This window comes from Rhamphochromis longiceps, linkage group LG11 (assembly GCF_057381845.1).
Source record: "Rhamphochromis longiceps isolate RC_006_pf linkage group LG11, R_longiceps_female_GT1.1, whole genome shotgun sequence".
NCBI lineage: Eukaryota > Metazoa > Chordata > Actinopteri > Cichliformes > Cichlidae > Rhamphochromis > Rhamphochromis longiceps.
The window spans coordinates 27738854-27758669 of NC_140567.1; the positions used below are offsets into that span (position 1 = coordinate 27738854).

A 19816-nucleotide genomic window follows, 5' to 3' on the forward strand; every position below is an offset into this window, starting at 1 on the left:
GTTTCTACACACCGTCAGAAGGTCCTTTTTTGGATGAAATAAATATGAGGAACTGGTTGGTTTTTTTTTCAGTATTTCGCTTCAGGGAAGGGAAATGTCGAAAATAGATTATTGGAACGGATTACTCAGTTTTCTCTTTTTTATTTTCCTTTACTGAGTCATACTTAAGAACATCACGAGACATGGGTGGGTTACGACAATACTGCGATGTAACATGCTCAAGTTCCACAGAATTTCTTAGCCTACTTAAATATATTTACTGGGCTCTCTATTAGGTACACTTTGCTTGTACTGAGTTTGACTCTCTTTTCCCTTAGGAACATCCACCCATCTTCTGATTGCTGCTTCAGGCAAGATAATGCACAATGTGATAAAGCTCAAATCATCTCAGACTGCTTTCCTCCACTTGGCCTCCACACTCACAAGGTTTCAGTTCCATAAAGCACTTTTGGGATGTGGTTGAATGGAAAGGTTGAGTCATGGATGTGCAATATCTCTGTGGTGCTATGATGTCATTGTGATGTCAGTAAAATATCTGAGGAATGTTTTCACCACCTTGTTGAATCAGTGCCACAAAGAATTAAGGTAGTTCTGAAGTTCTTGTATTCCAAGGTGCAATTAACGAATGCTCAAGGTTGCTTCAGGATTCAGCATTGCATCTTCTAGTATGTGCTTTTTTACCCCACTACCAATGGGAATCTGTGGACCATTTACCAATCAGAATATTGTGGATTCCTCCAGTGCTGAAGCATCTTCATCAGGCAAGTGTGTGTGAATCTGAGCAAACACCTAGGCATAGATAAAACTGAATACATGTGAGAATAAGACTTGTAGTAGAAAGCACTTTAAGCACTCTACTGAGTAGAAAGGTGATATTTAAGTACCAGCTAATTTAATTCTGTCAATGGAAAACTCTTTCATGTATTGGAAAACCTTTAGACTGTGCTTCTGGTACTTTTTCTAAGTTTTGTTAATACTTTAGTGAGTGTGATAAGTCTTGTGACTGGGTGATTGGAGTAAGAAGGCATTAAAAAAATCATGAATATTAACATATTTATTAGGAAACGGAGCAGATCTTTACATATAATGTATAAAACATAATCACAGTAATACTTTGAAAATCCTACATGCTGCTCATCGTTGACAGACTTGCCATTAAATTGCCTGAGATCAAGTTAAGTGTAGTTCTATGGAAACAAACACTGATACATTCATCACTTTCTAAAAGTAGCTGTAGCCATTACCTGATAAAATACAGCACCACAAATTAAATGGCTGACGGTCACAAGTAAGATGTACCATTAAAAGCACAAGTTAACACTACTGTATTACAGGATGCCTTGATGAGCTTCAAAAGTTACTCTGAGCACACAGTCTCATGGGTGGGTCCTTGGATTTTAAAGCCTATCTAACCCAACACCTGACAATAAAATCACAACAGCACACCACTGAGGGGCCAAAGAGGTTTGTTACAATCAGAAGTCTGAAATGACCTTCCTTAGTTTCCAAGTGATATTTTGAAAACAAATACTTTCAGTTACCCTTATTGGTCAGTGTTGAAATTCCCGTAAACCAGTTAGAGTGTGAGTGATTACAGTGCGACACTTTGATGACATACTGGCGCTGCAGTTGTGGTAAATTCAAAAATCAAAGTGTGCAGAAAAATAAACTCTCAGCACGCCACCTTTTCCATCCTTTTAAAAAAATGTTTATCAAAACAATTTAGCAACCGTCAAACTTTGAAGACTAACAGCAGAGTATGAAGCAATCCGTGACACACATTCTTTTTGTCATGAGCATTGATAGTCTGAAACACCAAAGATCGATGTGTTGAGATGAGACAACACCGGATTATACACTACTAACCCCAGCCCCTTTACAATATTCTACTATATACCCATCTACAACGATTATAGAGGAAAAAAAATACAATAATAGTGGAACATTTTCTTCATATCGTATATCATTGGCAAGTTATTTGAAAGAGGAAAAAAATATAAAGAACATCATCACACTGGGTGCATGGACATATGAAAGAGTCAAAAAGCAACAATCATTTCACATCATCATCATGTAGTCATTGTTTTCATAATCAAAACTGTATTATAGTAAAAAACTGAAACTGTTGCACCAAGACATTCACTTTGGCTTCCTCGTCACACACCTCACATCATGCGAATGAGCATTTAATCCCTGCTTTTTCTTGAACACCCCATGACTCCTTCCAATCAATCTGAAGCATTCCCTGAGATTTCAGATTGGTAATTCCTGAGATGAGCCTAAAGAGCGGAGGTATCTTTTTTTCCCAACCAGCAACCAACTGAACTGTGTGTAGTTTGTGAAAATTCAAAATATATATAAAATAGGAAACATATATTCAAAAGTGATTAAACTGAATAGAACAAATATTAATGCATTTTACGATTAGTGCAGAGTAATATTGCATTGGTTTTGGCATTAACAACAATGGGCTTCTCCTCTGAAAAGGTTAATTGTGCACCAAAGAAAAAAACAAAACCCTCACAAGAAAATCATACAAAAAAAAACCCCTCACATTTAACATCGGTTCCTATATTGTGTACCTGTACAGTATGCACTGTATATTGTTTGTTTTTGGTTGCAATATTTCTGTAGCATTGCATCCATATTAAATTACATTACAATGAATTATCAAGCACATATGTACAAAGTATTATGAGTACCTTGATGTTAAAAATGTATTACCCCAATGTATTCTCAAGTCATATGTAGCTTTTAATGATATTTGCCAATTTTCTGCTGTCTACTAGAACATTCAGTGCTGCGAGGCTTCAATCGGAGCGGAAGGAGAAGCTGCAGCACTTTTGGATGAAAATAAATAAGTATGATAGTTTTAAAAAAGTTTTAGAATAATTTTACATATATATTAATTGGGTGTAAAAGACTCAGTCAGCTTCTCCTGTAAAACGGGAGTAAAATGCTGATTAGCTAGCTAGACCTACATGCTCCTCCGTGCAGGCTTGGTGTTCCTGAACTACTACCCTACTAAGGGTTATAGGGAGGTAATGTCTTAAATAACTACCTACTAGTGGATATAAACAAAAACACCAGGCTTCCCACTGTCTGATTCTGCCTCAGTTTTACTCAAGCAAGAGGAGAGCTAGCCAGACCCTTTACTAACTTAAGTCCAGATCAAATATCTTACCAGAAGTGACATAGATGTAACGGGGTTTGTGTCGCATTGGTTTAAATTCTTTCAAATCCAAATTGAGGTGATTATAAAACAGCGCTCTTATACACAGCAGCCACTGCAGTTAGAAGATACTTCACATGGAAAGTTGACAATGGTTCAAACTCCCATGAAAACAACTTAAAATGAAGAGAAACCTTTTTTTTTTTTTGCTGCCCCCTTTGGGTCAATATTTTGATTGCTATGTTTTATCCCAAGGTAGTGCAACACATGACAGCTGGTATGGTGTAGTATGTGTGCCCAAAGAAAACTTCCTGTCAGAAAATGGGCAGGGTTTGTAAAATAGTCCCCCAACCTCTTTCTTCCTGTTAATTACCGAAACCCTATACCAGTTTTTCAGAAAGACACACTAGGCTATGGTTGGCACACTAGACCGAGCTCTCAGCCTCAAGCATATATGGTAAACAGACTACAGAGATCTGTTAACTTCACTTCTCTAACGCTCTACCGAGTTTGCTTTCACTTTCATAAGCTGTTTTAATGTGTTACAGCCCTGACATAATCGCCAACCTCAACTCAAGATAACCCCACAAACTCCCCCCATTCTGAGACTATATGAAAGGCTGAGAGCCTGGCTTGGATGTGGTCTGATGTATGCTCACCAGAGACTGATTTCACAAAGTGTTTGGTAAACCTATCCATCGACGTGTGAAGTGACAAGTCAATCCGCTAGAGGTCAGTAAAGTCAGGGAACTGTTGAGTTACTCTTTAAGGAAGTATGGCGGTGTGGTGTAAATACTGTAGTGCAAAGAGGATTTGACTTAACCCCAGTTCAAATCACAATCTCTGAAGCTGTATTCTGAGAATAGTTGGTTTGTCATCGGCTTTTAGGATGATAGATTTACTAGCAGACCAAACATGGACCAGTGAGGTAAACCATGTACTTTTAGATAGCCAGCCAAATACTGGATGAACAAAAAATGAAATGAAAAAACAAAAAACAAATTTAAAAAAACAAACCTGACCAAAAGCTGGAAAGCACCTCTGGTCTAACATTCATTTGGCCCCAGGAAAACTGGATGGTCAATTGCAATATTGGCAGCTGCCAATTCATTGCTAACATACCCTTAACCCCCCCCCCCCCCCCCCCCCCCCCCCAATGTTATTTCACAAACCCCTCCCCCATCCCCGTATGATATGCAAACTCTAACATTCATTACAGATGTACTAACTGTTACATCTACGCCCTGTCGGATAGTGAGGTGTAACAGTCGGGAAGGAAACAAAATGGTAAGGCAGCAAAAGTGTAGCTATACTAAACACACTGAGTATTACTCAAAGAAGAAGAGGTATAATGCCCACAGCAGAGGCACATTATTATATAACAGAAATCTACGTAAACTCCTGAAGATCATCCATTACATAGCATTGCTCACTACAATCTCCAATCCCCAATACCAGTGATTCATACATTAAGCAAGCGTCCTGAGTGCAATAGTACAGCAGTATTCCTGAGTGTTACACCAAATAAAAACCAAATAAAAAAAAAAGACTTCAGCAACATTCTTCATGAGTATTTTTAACCTGAGGTAGTTCCAAAAGCAGCTTCAACAGGTGGAAGGGGATTGAGTCTCCCTCCACTCCATCAAAGCAGTTTGATTGGCCTCTGTGCTTCCCCAGAGTCGGATCCTGTGTTTAATCAGAGGTCTCGGTAGGTGGTGCCTGCTGGCTGTGCTCCTCCTCGTCTCCTTTGGAGGAGAACAGTTTTCCCTGAGAACCCGGTGAAGACTGTTGTGCTTTGATTGGGCAGCTGGCAACCATGTGGTCAATGCTTTGGCAGAAGTGGCACTTCTTTGGCTGGGGAGGTAACTTACACTCTTTGGCATGGTGGTCTAAGCCTCCACAGTTGTAGCATCTGAAAGAATAGAAAGACGTCTATTGAACCTGCAGTGGTCTCAAGAAAACAAGCAGGAAACACAAGTATATCTCTGTATTTGGATATGATATAGCTTCCATATCCAGAAGAGATGAAGCAACCTATTATGTGGTATTATTGTATTATTGTATCACAATGTTGTGATACAATAATACTCTGCTTGTGATTAAACATCTGAAAACAACATTTTAAGGTCAGATAATGTTCCAGCTTGATATCAAACTCTATACCAACCAAAAAGTAGTAACTAATGTGACAACTAAGAGACATTTTTGCATGTTGAGGTTTTCAAGCTGCAGCAAGTTACAACGTAAAGCCCTCAACTTAAAGCTTTTAAGTTACCACTAGATGGCAACATGTCACCTAAAATGAATGAGTTTGCATTTGGTCATACTTTAAGTCTTTAGGGAAACAGTAGAAGGAAATGTTTTTAAAAGTTTTCTATTTGACCAAAAATACCATTAAATTTCAGTAGCGTCTGTTTTGATTAGGAGGGTTTTTAGAAGACATAAATTGGGTGGCAAACCTGGTATTTTTATGCGGACCTTGTTACCATGGATCTTTAAGTTTTGTGAACCGCTTGAGATGCTTTTGTATCAAAGGTAGGACCATAAGGTGCCCACTGTCCACCGTTTGTAATCTATAGCATGGCCACGCGTACAGGGGCAGAAGACAGATGGGTTGTGGGCGTGGGGCGGTCAGTATGTGGCTCTGTGGACCCTCTGCTACCTTTGTAGCACCAGATAAGGTTGGATAAGGGCGGCTGCCAAAGGGTCAGTGTGGCTTTGTAGCTGTGGTCGTTGGGGGTGGTGTCAAGGTCTATACCATCACATCACAGAAGCTCCCTACATCAGCATCCATCAGAAGGCAAGTGGAAGGAAGGGGAAGTGGTCCCTTTGTCTAAAAAAGCTGCAGTAATGACCTCTGAACTCTGACCCCCAACCCCTCCCCAATCCCATCCCAGCCCCCCAGCTCTCTTGCTTTTACTCATACACCGTTGCCATGACAACAGTGACCCTTCACCCCCTTGGCAGGGCTCTTACATCTGTTATCAATTAAATGGACAGGAGGGCTTTTTCCCCTTGTTTCAGTCATATAAATATATAGATGTATATGTACAAATACCCTCAAAAAGGTGCCGTGTTTTACCCCGGTGAAGCGAAAATTGATATAATTATCTCCATATAGGTAATAAATATGATCAATTATTCACACGCATACATCCATGAAACCCAATCCAGTGTTGCATAATGAAATACACTGAAGGGGAATGATATCTTTGGATCAGCACAGTCTAGGGAGAGGTATTGAACACAGCAGCCCTCCCAGGACTCTTTGAGGCAGTAATGATCTGTTTTCACACTCACTACTCTCTGGCTGTAATCACAACTGACAGAGGGGGTAAAGTTGATACACCTCTAACCCTGCATTAAATGAATATTCAAAGACTATCCCGAGTATCAAGGCCCCCTTAGTTCTTTTTTCTTCTGCTGGGAGGGGTATTGTTGCCTTTGCCTTTTGATCTTCATGAGAATTTTTTTCCCCTTCTGAACAGAAGCTGATGTTTTCTCCGTTTATAACATATTAATCATTAGTACTGACATATTAAATTTATCACTTTTTAAATTTCTTTTAGAAACGCCTTTAAAAAAAATCGACATATTTTATTTTGATAACATCAAACTAGCACCTTGATTTTTAAAACAGGATTTTAAAGTTATTTTGAAGTCAACGCTTTTATCAAATGAGGTTGGTAGAGGAGGTTTTGGAGGAGATGGAGAGTGGGTCGGTTTGAATTCACCAGGGGCCAGCAGATTTAAACAGTTATTGATCCAGGTCACACGTCAAGCCTGCTGATGTGACCCTTACTAGGGCTAGATGTGGGGGTTGGGGTCAAGGGAGAGGAAGCAAAATAGGGAGAAACTACAACATCATTGTGTATCTACTTCAAACTCAACAAAAAAAGTGCAGGATTTTTTTTTTTTAATTATTTAATTTATTTTTTGCTGTTGTTAAAGAAGTAAAAAGTAAAACTGAAATATTTTATTCCTGTGTTACTGTGTAAAGTTTATGAGTGTTGAAGTTTTACTGCTAATTTTAATTAGCTTTAGAGCTATTTTTATTGGGTTAGTGATGTTTTTTCTGCTGTTATTAGTACAGTTTGCATATAGTGTACCATAGAAGTATTTCACAAATTTTATTTTTTAATCTGACACCAAGATGCTTCAAATAATTGAACATGGAACTGAAAGAAATTAAAGATATTTCTCTTGTCGTGTCCCAGTTCATCCATGCGTACCTGTCCCCCTTTGAACGCCGCTTTTGGACCTTCTTGCCTTTGGGTCTCCGCTCACTGCCCACGCAGTGGATGCCACCTGGTCCGGTCACTCTCTGTGACTCCAGACCTTTGGATGACTTTTTGAAGGTAAACTCGACCGCCTCGCCCTCCTTCAGGCTGCGGAAGCCTTCCATGTGCAACTTACTCTGAAAAGGGAACATAGGGAGATTTTCCATCGTGAGCGTAACTGTTTCATGAATTTGAGTTTTCTGGCCATTCAAGTGTATAAAGCATTTGCAACATGGGAGAGTGCTGATTGATAAACGATGTGTTTCTCCATCACATGTAGATATCTTGTATGATATATAGAGTGATAATTGGATGTTTTACAACTCCTAATATCACACCAAATCACCTCCACGTTGAGCCTGTGGAGACTTTGACCCTTGAGATCAACCCCCACTCATTCCTCACGGTGTGATATCATCAGAGGCCAACTGCGCTTATCAGGCATTTAGTATTTTAAGGTGATTGCCAGGCCTCACCTGATGATGAGCAAACAAGCACCAAAGCTTGCTGTTCCCACTCTACTCAGCAGTATGCACACACCGATTTGCAATTCAAAGCACTGTTTCCCTAACGCTGCATTGTCTATTTGGTGTTGTCTGAGTAGTAAACCTGGTGGGGATAACCTTCAACCCATCCCCCCCTTTAAAAGAAATTCCAAACTGCTGCCCCCACCCTGATCCCTCTTCCCACCCACATCACAAAGCTCTTCTAACACACTGACCACCACCACTAACCCTAAACTGCAGGATGCAGGGGTTGGTGTTCGAGTTGGGGGTGGGGTGAAGCTTCTCTGTGAGGTTGGGGGTCAGGGTGACATTCCATGAATAGTTGCTTGGCAGAAAGAGGTGGAAGATAAAAGTTTCGGGAATGCAAAAATGATTGATAGCTCTCTTTCATATCGGTACTTGGATATAATGATGATTTTGATCTTACGAGTTCTTGGCTTAATCAGTCATTTTATCCACTGTATTTTAACTGATACTGCCTTCACCTGAAGTGACCTTTGAATAGGATCATCTTCTAGATACTAGTGTCCTTATAGAAACATTTTGGACTCCCAAAGAAAGGAAAGAGATGAAGGAAAGGGGAAGGTGTGGTGCAGTTTTGAGGATAAATCCCATAGACTGGCTAACACAACATGGGAAACCCCTCTCTAAAATTCCCGTAGTGCGACTATATGATTAAATAGTCACTCATACCGCAGACTGCTGGCAAAGGAAAACCAATCCATTAATTATGGGGTTGTTTTGATAGGCATTAATCCCATTTTCTTTTATTTATTTTTTTTTGGAGTGAGTTATCATCCATCTATTACGTGCGACCATCGGCCTGCATTCTTTCTTTGCCCAAACCACAGGGAATCATATTCCACGACAGGTTATAATTTAAAAGGAGACAAGTAGTTAATCTCCAAAACGCAGATTTATATTAAACAACAATTAGGACACACCAGTGGTTAAAACTGAGGTTTAAATCGTTACAAACACAGGCGGGGGTCCAAGTGAGCCAACTAGCAACACCCCCATCAGTGAGAAACAAAACAAACAAAAGTGATGTGTTCTAATCCTCCAACACTGAGTCACAGCTGAGCATCTGCTGCAACGTCCTGAGCAGCGAGGAAACATGATTGGTGAGCCATGACAATTGAGTGGCATTGCGTGGACGTCCATAGAGCCCCAGTCCCATCAGGCCTCTCTGTGCTGCTTACTGTTAACCATTTCCTCTTCAACGTGTGACCTTCCTTACCCCAGTAACGGACCCTCAACACACCAGGTTAGTCTCACATGCAGGTACAGAATCAGGATGGGGCCATTTAAAAGTGAAGGACCTGTAAACAGAAGATGACTGGAAGCCAACTGAGTCAGAGAAAGACATCAGAGCAGTGAGGGACTATAAAGGGACTACCGCTGAGACAAACAGGGGCTCGGTCACGGCCACAGGGTGCTTCATTCGAATGCATGGCCCCATTGTTCACCTGCACAAAGGCCAGAGGACCCTGGGAGTTAATTTTCCTTGACACACGGCCACTAATTTTAGGACTGAGGCCTTTTCTTTTGCAATAACCCCTGTACATTAATCACTGATGTGTCCAGGTTTTCTAAAAGACAGTAAGAGAAATAACTGGCTAAAATGACACCAGTGATATTATAGTAATGCAAATGGAAGCTCAAACTAAAAGACAAACATGTGGCCATTTGTAAAAAGCATTCAGTTCAATAACTCTGAACAGTGATTTTAATGTTTTTAAGTAGCATATGACCGTTTGTATGAATCTATACTGATGGCACCTGCGCTGGTTCTAATTTCATTTGAGTCCCTGCGACTGCTGGAGCACTAATCTACATTTCTGCCAACTGAACTGATGTTTTTGGTTTGCAATATGAGTAATCAAATACCAGCTTCCTGTGTATAGTCAAAAAACATATCAGAGCTGTTCCACAGAACAATTAAATGTTTCTATATGCATCATCATCAGTAGGCAACAGGAAGACAGAAACGAGCAAGACCTGCTTGAGAGGACATGCAAACTTATTATAATGAAATGTGGATGGCAGACCTGTGTTATAGCTGTGTATATTATGTAGGTGCATTTATTTATTATGCATTATTTAATCTTAGCATAAGTCTAAATGATGCAAAAAGCAGATCAAAACTAAGTGTTACAATGTAGGAACACATCTTCCCATGATGCTTTGAGAACAATTTTGAGAAATTTACCAGGGTGTTCGTTAAATTGGTGTGTTACACTGACTTACAGATCTAGTGTACCTCTGCCACACACACAGAGGGGGTTGAGCAGACGGCAAAGAGCCTTTAATCACTTTATGGTGAGAACTTTGAGGTGAATGGGCAGCTAGTGAGAATGCCTCTCATTCACATGCGAAACCTTTATCTTATCAGATAGAAATGGAGAAGCTCACTGAGATGAAAAAGGAGGAGAAGGGACCTCCCCACACCCACACACAAACAAAAACTCAAACACTTAACTTTAAGGTGAATAAAAGTGTTGGAATGAGCCTTCAAGCTCTACTTTAAAACTAAAAGTAGGAACAGCAGCACCAGGTGGGGGGGAAAAGTGTGTGAGGTGACTGTGTTGTATTTAGCCACCTCAAGTTTGACTGTTTAAAATGTGTTTAATCTGAAAAGCAGTGATCAGGATCAGTAACCCTTTTTAGATACCACCCCAATAGGTTGCTCAAATGATGTGTTAAAGAATTCTGTTCGCAGGTGGAAAATAAATGGTTAAAAAAATCTAAACAAACACCCACACACAAAAACAATGCACACTGATTGTTCACGTCTCCAGATGGAGATCAATTAAACGTTTCCTCCTCCTTAATGGCTCAGTTTTCATGCAGCTCAGGAGGCTTATGGATGTAAGCCTGTTAAAAGTGCGCTGGCTTCAATGAACAACAAAAACCGCACATTCATCTCTCCATCACATTGTGTCAGCGTCCTGAAAACCACGAGGGAGGCCCGCTGCTCCCCTCTGGCTGCAACACGTGTTCCCCTAAAGGAGAAACACCCACCGCGCAGCAAAAGCATCAATTTAACAGTTAGACGTTTCCGGCGTTGTAGCAATTTTTTATCTTTAAATGTCTTTCAGTGCCCTCCCTGTTGAAGGACTGGATTTCTGATTAACCTCGCTTTCTTTAAGTTTTTGTTTGTTGTAATGTTTTAACTTGTGCCCACAATCCTTTGCTGCTGGGACTAGGTCTAAAAGCACAGAAAGTGAAGACTGGAAGAAGATAAGATTGATCTCTGATCTCCTGGTGTGGAGAGATTTTACTTGCTTAGATGGAAAACATATTTTTACCTTTACATTTTAGATATCTTTATTGGGATGCAAAGGAGCTGGTCCACACACCGCCACCACCAGTGCTGCGTTTCACATAATAAACAAACACCACGTCGGAGCAAAAGCAGATCATACCTGATGGACGAACACATCCACCGGCTCGTCCAGCGGCTCTCCCTCCCGGCTGGTCATGGACAGGAACCCGAAACCCATGCGGACGTTGAACCATTTACACACACCGACCCCGTGGAAAGACTCTGAATTCTCCTCGGGACTCGGTCCTTCATCCTCCTCGGTTTTACACACTCCTACGATGAAACAATTTAGCAATTACTACAGAAAAGCTTTAAACCTGCGAAGGTGACGATGCTTAAAAACGCAAAAGGTTTTTTTTGAAATTGAAAGGTTTTAAAAAACGGAAATACAAAATTTCCTTTAGGCTAGGCTACCCAATCAATAATCAATACGAATCAATACAATGAACAAGATTAGGCTGTATTTCTCGCAAAATTTGAAATAAATTATAGCCAACTTTTTAAGGGGAATAAACATGCGACTTTTTTCAGCGAATGCACAACGAACTGGTGCATTAGCGCAAAAAGGAAACAAAAATATTCTCCCTTCCCGTAAGATGCACAAAATTTTAAAGACAATGCAAAGCACTGATAGACACACGGACTGCACATTTTAACGTTCAAGTGTGTGAACAATGCGTTAAAACGTTCGGCTGCAATCGAGCACACAGTCCACAGGTACAACGACTCAATTAACTTGCAAAAACTAGTAAATGTAACTCAAAATGTAGCTCAAGTTACCCAACCTCGGAGCTGCTTCTTAGAAACGGAACCCATGTCTTCAGTTCTGCCTTGAGTCAAAATCAGCACCCAAGCTACAGTATCCAGTGTACAAGCCCTCAAACTGGGTAATCCTCGCAGATTGCCACTTTCATGCAAAATGCTGTGAAACGCAGAAGCTGCGCAGCGAGAGGGAAAGCGTGAGAGGGAGGTAAACAAAAGGGGGCTGGCAACCTATCCCCCTTAAACAATGAGGGGTGGGGGGTCACCGGGAGAAATTTCTTTTTCTGTGAAGACCCCGACCCCCCCCCCGTTCGCTAAACAAAAAAAAAACATCTTAGACAATACATCGAATTCCTGCCCCACCAGAAAGCGCTCTAACCGTTCCCAGAGATAACTCCCTAAAACCTGCCAGCATACCTTCTGCCATGTTCGGGAGCTATGGTTTAATCTCAGTGTCCACTGCTGCCGTTTCTCCCCTTTCTTTGGACGCCTTTTAGCGCTCCTGCAGTGGCCAGCTCTGTTGGTCAATACAAATGACCATTTCCCACCCAACAAAACCCCCAAACACTCGGTCACGTCCACGTGATTCACAATTACAGTCCCCAGGGATACACCGCATATTGCGTGATGGACGAGCCCAAACATGGGAAGTGGCCAATCACTATAATACGCATAATATTCTTATACCACCTTTGTTGTTGTGATTGACCACTACTTCTGTAACCAGTGTAACATCCTTATATTGCAACCTAAGCATCTGTTCTAGTAGTGAGTTTACACTTACTGTAAATTTATCTGTAATGTATTTTATAGGCAGGGTGAGGCATTTATCTGCCTAAAATGCAACTTTTATTTAAATAAAACCGGATACTAGAACAAACATTTTCGTGTAAGACTTGAAGCTTTTAAGCATTTCATTTAAATATAAATAGTGAGGTGAAGCTGCATGTAATAGATGAAAAGGCCAGAAGTAAATGGTGTATAACACTCTACTTGAAGCAATTAGTTTGAGATGTTCTTTTAAAAAAATAATAATAATGGATTTGAATATCTACATTTTATATCTATGTCATATTACTTCTCACGTGTGTTGGTTTCCTTATAATCAGAGATTCCTGTAACTGCTCTCCTAGGAGGGTTTAATGGTAATCCAGATGAAATTGTGAGTGGGGGACGGTTTTTTTCCACATGCAGCAGAGGAGGAAGAGCTCAAAGGAGTCAAACAAGCAAGATGAAGGCGTGAAGAAGAAAACGGGAGAGAGAGAGAACAACAACAACTCGGATTTAACAAAAGCATGCAAAGCAGTTTATGCAAAAAAGAAAGAAAAAAAGAAGGCGACCTCACGAAAATAAAACGAAATCATGGCTCAATAGTGATCGATCACATCACGTTAAGTGTGTTGTTGAATTGCGTCCTTGTGAAATGAGTGATGCTTTAAAGACAGGAGGGGGGATAAGCAAATTTATCTCAGCCTAAATTAAAAAAACAAAATAAAAAAAAAAGATTGAAAAGGTGCTATTAACGTATTACTGGTGATGTTTATGTGTTGTTACATTTATAAAGGTTTTGGAAATGACAGATAAGATTGCAGAAAAGGGAAAAAATACGCAAAGTTCGTTTACATGTATTATACTGTTGTCTATAAAACACGGACACATGGATGTATTTGAAATTGTAATTCGTTTGCTTTATGCTACACCAACAAATATAAAAGATAGGGTTTTGCATTTGCTAATTTATTTGTGTGTTTGCTAAATAAAAACGATTTATTACTGTCACTGATTTGGCCTAAATTGGTAATACTAAATAATATTGAATATACCCGTTTTCTGTTGTATTTTACTTACTTATTTGTTGAAATGGAAATATGTGATTGATGACTGAGAGGAGGCTGTGGCTCCCAGTTTATCACAATTACCACAACGACCTCTTGTGGACCCACAAAACGCGTGTTTGTGGCCCCAGGATAATATATTTTAATTTAATATGGAAGCTGCACTTCATGCTCAAAGAAAGAAAGAGAAGAAAATGATTAATCAGTGGTTACGTTTATTTTCTTTATTTTCTTTTTTTCTTTTTTTTTTTAAAATCAACAGTATTTTAGTATTTATTTTAGTTTTTACTTTTAGTTTTGTAATTTCGTTTGAAAAATGTGTTTTTAGTGGTATAAGTCGAAGGCACGAGTTGTATGTTTTTGCATAATTTACTAACTAGTTCACTAACTGACTACATTTATCTTTACAGAGGTTTGGCTAATGATCACAGAGGCCGTGAATATTTTTATTGCCACTTCATGTTGGAGTTCTTGTGCAAAGAAAACAATCTAATAAAGTGTCAGGACGTCAGAACTTCCAATAGTGGGGTGAGAGAGCCGTAAGTGCTACCTAATAGCATGACCGAAAGACACTGCTTTTGGACAATATAGCTGAATGCCAAAAGCCTAACAGAGCGCAAAGATACCTTGTTCTGACGACAGGAGGCGCTTTATTATATTTGCGACAAGGTTTATTTACAATCCCCCCCCCCCCCAAAAAAAGAAGCTCTACACAACAACAACAACAGCTAATACTGTTATACTACTTACATTATTAATTTAAAAAATGGAAAACAAGCCACATTTATGTAATGAGTTCCCTATCCGTCTTTTACAAGCACATCAAAACATACTTTTTTGCTATTTCTCGTCTGCCAAAAACGGATTTCCGGTATTTGCCAGAAAATGACTGCGGGAATTCAAACTGTTATTAACAACGTGTTAGTCTATAATTTGTCCAAAAAAAAGAAAGTCCAACATACCTCTCGTGAATGATAGCAAGTCTTTTTGAGGTAGGAAGAACATTCCTATCACAAGGTAAAAGCCATGAATCTTTTTGACTGTTTTATCCTTTATTTATCCTGTAAAAAGAAAATAAAGAAAGAGTGAAAGACTAATCTCACTGGAATTACAGATGTCTTTTTCTTGAGAGATCAGTCCTTCATAAATCCTATTTACGACAGTCTATTTGTCAATATAAATAAAGGTATTTACGGTGGCTGGGAAGTGCAAATCGCAACAAATTAAAAAACCGCAACAAATAAAAAACAAACCACAACAAAATACAAAAAGCCCACAACAAATTACAAAAAGCCCACAACAAAATACAAAAAGCCCACAACAAATTACAAAAAGCCCACAACAAATTACAAAAAGCCCACAACAAAATACAAAAAGCCCCCAACAAATTACAAAAAGCCCACAACAAAATACAAAAAGCCCACAACAAAATACAAAAAGCCCACAACAAATTACAAAAAGCCCACAACAAATTACAAAAAGCCCACAACAAAATACAAAAAGCCCACAACAAATTACAAAAAGCCCACAACAAATTACAAAAAGCCCACAACAAAATACAAAAAGCCCACAACAAAATACAAAAAGCCCACAACAAATTACAAAAAGCCCACAACAAATTACAAAAAGCCCACAACAAAATACAAAAAGCCCACAACAAATTACAAAAAGCCCACAACAAAATACAAAAAGCCCACAACAAATTAAAAATCCTTGACGGAAAGGGATTGTCTGAAATACCGGAAGTGACACAAGCGTGATGTCACGAGAGGGGGCGTGGTCAGGGTTTTTGGTTGAGGCGCCACATTTCTGGGCCGAACAAAGCGCTAGCGAAAGAGCGAAAGTACACGGATAACACCAGCTATGGTTCGTACTTGCTGTGCGGTCGGTTGTAAAGTTAGATCGCACGACCGGCAAGGGAATAAGGTTGAAAATGGTTTATCTTTTCATTCTTTCCCCACCTGGAAGCAACATGAGGCAGCTCATGTATCGGATGTTACCAAACGAAGGCGTCTAGCCTGGATAGCAGCTGTGAGACGAGCTGATATCCAGTTCTCTTCCATCTCCAAATATCTGTTGGTGCTCCAGACATTTTCATTCCGGTAAGTTCTAAATATGTTCATATCTTTATAGCCTATTAGTTTTATTTTCGATGCACTCTGAGGTCATAGAAAATTAGAAAAAAACATCCTACTGAGTGATTTTGCAGAACTACCTTCTATTTATAGAGTTACTAATTATTTGGCATTATTGCAGCAAACCAGCCTATGAAATGGATGAAACATCGTGACTGAGTTCCAGCGCTACACAAGGGACCTGCTTCAAACATACCACCATGCCAATCAGATTTCTTCCATGTGAGGGTGAAGAGGTGACCCTTCTGGATAAGATGGTGAAGGTTTGCTGCCGTTTTGGTGAACAGTGTGGTAGTAAAACCAGGGGAAAATGAAACTTGCTCCTGTTAAATATTCTTTAGTCTTGTGCTGTATAAATAGCGGTAATTTTTCAGAACATAAATTGAAGTAATTGATAGTAAATAAAGTAACGTTAGTAGTGGGTGATATCGTGTAAATGCTGTCATGATTTTGTGTAAACATTTTGTCCTTTATAAACTATGACATGGATTCTACATTGTAACTGATGTGATGTTCTGTAAGGTGGCTTTAATAAAATAAAAAAAAGAGCAAAACTTAGTTTGTTTCTTTATTCAACTTTTGAACAGTGGTACTCAGTCAGTACATATTCAGTAAATGCAAATTATTTACACGGCAGTGCACTTCAGGCATAAATCTAGACCCTTATATAAAACATTATGGGTCATTCCCACAACCCACAGCTTTACTGTGTTCCAGCAAAGATTCCAATAGCAGTGACAACTCCTCCACAGTAGCAGGTGGGATTTTTCTTTTTTGAGGACGGCTCCTTTTACCTGTCACTACAGATGGTCTGTTTATGTTTTGATTGAGAGCAGTTTTTGGTCAGCTGAAGAGGAGAAGTCCATCTTATGGCCAACCTCTGGCTGTATCTTGGTCATATTACCCAGAAAACCCCAGTATGCAGGTTCATCTGTAACAGTCCTTGTGCCACAGATCTGCACTGTTGCTTCTACATTAAACAGAAGAGCAGCGCCATGGATGCAGGTCTCCAGGACTCCGGCCATACAGGTGCAGTGGGCGGCTTCAACCTTCCCTGTGATGCTCACAATGACCCAATGCTGGTTCATTCAGTCTTTGAGAGTGCAGTACCTGAAACATACAAAGTTAATTTAAAGACAAGGACTCTAATGAGCCAAGGCCGACATAAATTTGTTTTATCTACTTTCAAATCCATTTTATCATAAATGTAACAAAGTATTTAGAAAGTTAGCACATACATGTAATTTTCCATTTTTTTATGTATCCATCTATAGAACGCTGCATGTTATATTCCAAATCTGCCTGTTCTCTTTCAGAAACCTGCCTTCAGAAAATGAACCTAAAGTATGTAATGCAAGGATGTCATCACTTTCAAGATGGAGAAAGCATAAAGTTTGACTTTAGGTGACAATTATGGACACGTAATATGATAAGGAGATTCTGCAGGTCATTAATCAATGTATTATAGTAAAAAATTTATTTTTTGTGACACAGGACACAAACATGGAAGCAAGATATATAATTAGGATTATTTATAATAAATATGAATAAATAATTGCAATTTCTTTAACCATTGAGAATAACTAAATCCTTCAGGACAATGTCACATCAATGCACTGAACTCACTATGGCTACGTTCACACTGCAGGTCTTAATGCTCAATTCCGATTTTTTTTTTATTTTATTTAAATCTGATTTTGTGTCTGCTTGTTCACACTACAAATAAAATGTGACAGCAAACGCAGTCCTTTGTGAACCCTCAAAGTGGCCCGCATGCGCAAAAGAAGACGTCACACACAACGCGCTCTGTTTAGACCAAACAGCATTGTTTGACTGATGGCCCTTAATATAAAGACTTGTTTCAGACTTTACGTTGTCCAATTTTGCTTTAAGTTATTTTGTTATTTACATATGGCCTAATAATGATCCTTATTGTTGTTTTAGAGAGGAGCGGTGCTTCAAAGGATAGTTGCAGATTTATGTCAGAATCTGCAGATTATACAGTACAAATAAAATGTTCACGTTATCTTCCCAACAGTTTCACTAACATCTGCACGGGATGCACACGAAGCGCTCATGTGTTCTCAATGTCTTCTCCAGCGCTGATAATTGGCATATGTTTTGTGTCAGTGAAATAAAAGACGGATTTAATGCGTCATGACCATTCAAACAGCAGTTGCTTCCTAAAACATCAGATATGTATCGGATTAAGTACCACATACGAAAGTGACCCAGATCGGATTTGAAAATATCGGATTTGTGCTGTTTTTACACCGTCATACCATGATTGGATATGGGTCGCATACGGTCAAAAAAGTCGGATTTGATGCGTTTTCGCGTGCAGTGTGAACGTAGCCAGAGCCTCCACGTGTTCTCACTCTAATTTGCACCTCATGAATGAATTTATGATTGCACTAATTTGAATGTTCGGGAGGAAATCAAACGCATTTTACTCACAGTGCCCTACAAACGTCACTGCTGTTTAGTTTTCTGTCTTCATTTATGTTGGAAGTGATAGCAGAGTTGTACGTTTGAATTTGTTTCCAAAATCCCTCATTTAGATGGAAGCTAGCGAGCTAACTTCCTGCTAATTTCTAACTCTGTTAAATGTCATATATTCCGTTTCGTTTTCATGGATGCCTGGATGTTAAACTCAATTGTTACACATGGTAGAGCAGAACGCTGATAATTTTATTACAGATGAAAGACTTTAGACAGTTTTTCAACTCTCAGTAATGCCACAGTGATCCTGTGATTTATGGACCTGCAGCAGCGTTTGAGCCCATGCTAGTGACGTCAGACTTAAAGACCGGATAAAGAGTGATATGAACATATCTATAACTTACGGGAATGAAAATGTCTGGAGCACCAACAGATATTTGGAGATGGAAGAGAACTGGATATCAGCTCGTCTCACAGCTGCTATCCAGACTAGACGCATTCGTTTGGTAACATCCGATACATGAGCTGCCTCATGTTGCTTCCAGGTGGGGAAAGAATGAAAAGATAAACCATTTTCAACCTTATTCCCTTGCCGGCCGTGCGATCTAACTTTACAACCGACCGCACAGCAAGTACGAACCATAGCTGGTGTTATCCGTGTACTTTCGCTCTTTCGCTAGCGCTTTGTTCGGCCCAGAAATGTGGCGCCTCAACCAAAAACCCTGACCACGCCCCCTCTCATGACATCACGCTTGTGTCACTTCCGGTATTTCAGACAATCCCTTTCCGTCAAGGATTTTTAATTTGTTGTGGGCTTTTTGTAATTTGTTGTGGGCTTTTTGTAATTTGTTGTGGGCTTTTTGTATTTTGTTGTGGGCTTTTTGTAATTTGTTGTGGGCTTTTTGTAATTTGTTGTGGGCTTTTTGTAATTTGTTGTGGTTTGTTTTTTATTTGTTGCGGTTTTTTAATTTGTTGCGATTTGCACTTCCCAGCCACCGTAGGTATTCGATATAACAACAACAACAAACAAACATAAGAAATCACTTTTTAGCACAACACAAAGTGTTCTATAAAATGACCGCTAGATGTCAGTATAAGTCTCAGTACAAAGTGCCGACTAAAATAAATAAAAATCTAATAGCCTACCTTAGGTTTAACTGTGAAAACAACTTTATGAGAAAATAGTAGTTAATGTCACCTTTAAGAGATGAGTCATAGTCTTGTGGCCTCAGACCTGTTGATAAGAACAGTAGGCTATATAACGGGTATAACCATGTTGCTTTTTAGTCTTTTCTTTTTGAGTAAACTTTAGAAACGGTGAACGAGAAGGGTCCCGCCTCTTTGGCATCCATAAGG

At 39.5% G+C, this 19816-nt stretch overlaps 1 protein-coding gene and 1 long non-coding RNA gene across 3 annotated transcripts; both read right to left on the bottom strand.

Annotated features, from left to right (window-relative positions):
• Positions 1-1039: 1039 nt before the first annotated feature.
• lin28aa (lin-28 homolog Aa) lies at positions 1040-12617 on the bottom strand. 2 transcript variants are annotated; one of them, XM_085423452.1, is made up of 4 exons: positions 12466-12617; positions 11387-11559; positions 7405-7589; positions 1040-5084 (listed from the first exon to the last, which is right to left on the bottom strand). In XM_085423452.1, the coding sequence occupies exons 1-4, from the start codon at positions 12473-12475 to the stop codon at positions 4865-4867; spliced, it is 588 nt and encodes a 195-aa protein (XP_085279578.1). In that variant the 5' UTR covers positions 12476-12617; the 3' UTR covers positions 1040-4864. The 2 variants fall into 2 exon arrangements, with proteins under 2 accessions (XP_085279578.1, XP_085279577.1); XM_085423451.1 differs by lacking the exon at positions 12466-12617 and adding an exon at positions 12072-12243.
• A 3956-nt stretch (positions 12618-16573) lies between these two features.
• Positions 16574-19466, bottom strand: LOC146659423 (uncharacterized). Its single transcript, XR_014913797.1, has 2 exons — positions 18865-19466; positions 16574-17128 (listed from the first exon to the last, which is right to left on the bottom strand). It is a non-coding gene; the product is annotated as an uncharacterized LOC146659423 (long non-coding RNA).
• Positions 19467-19816: the final 350 nt, after the last annotated feature.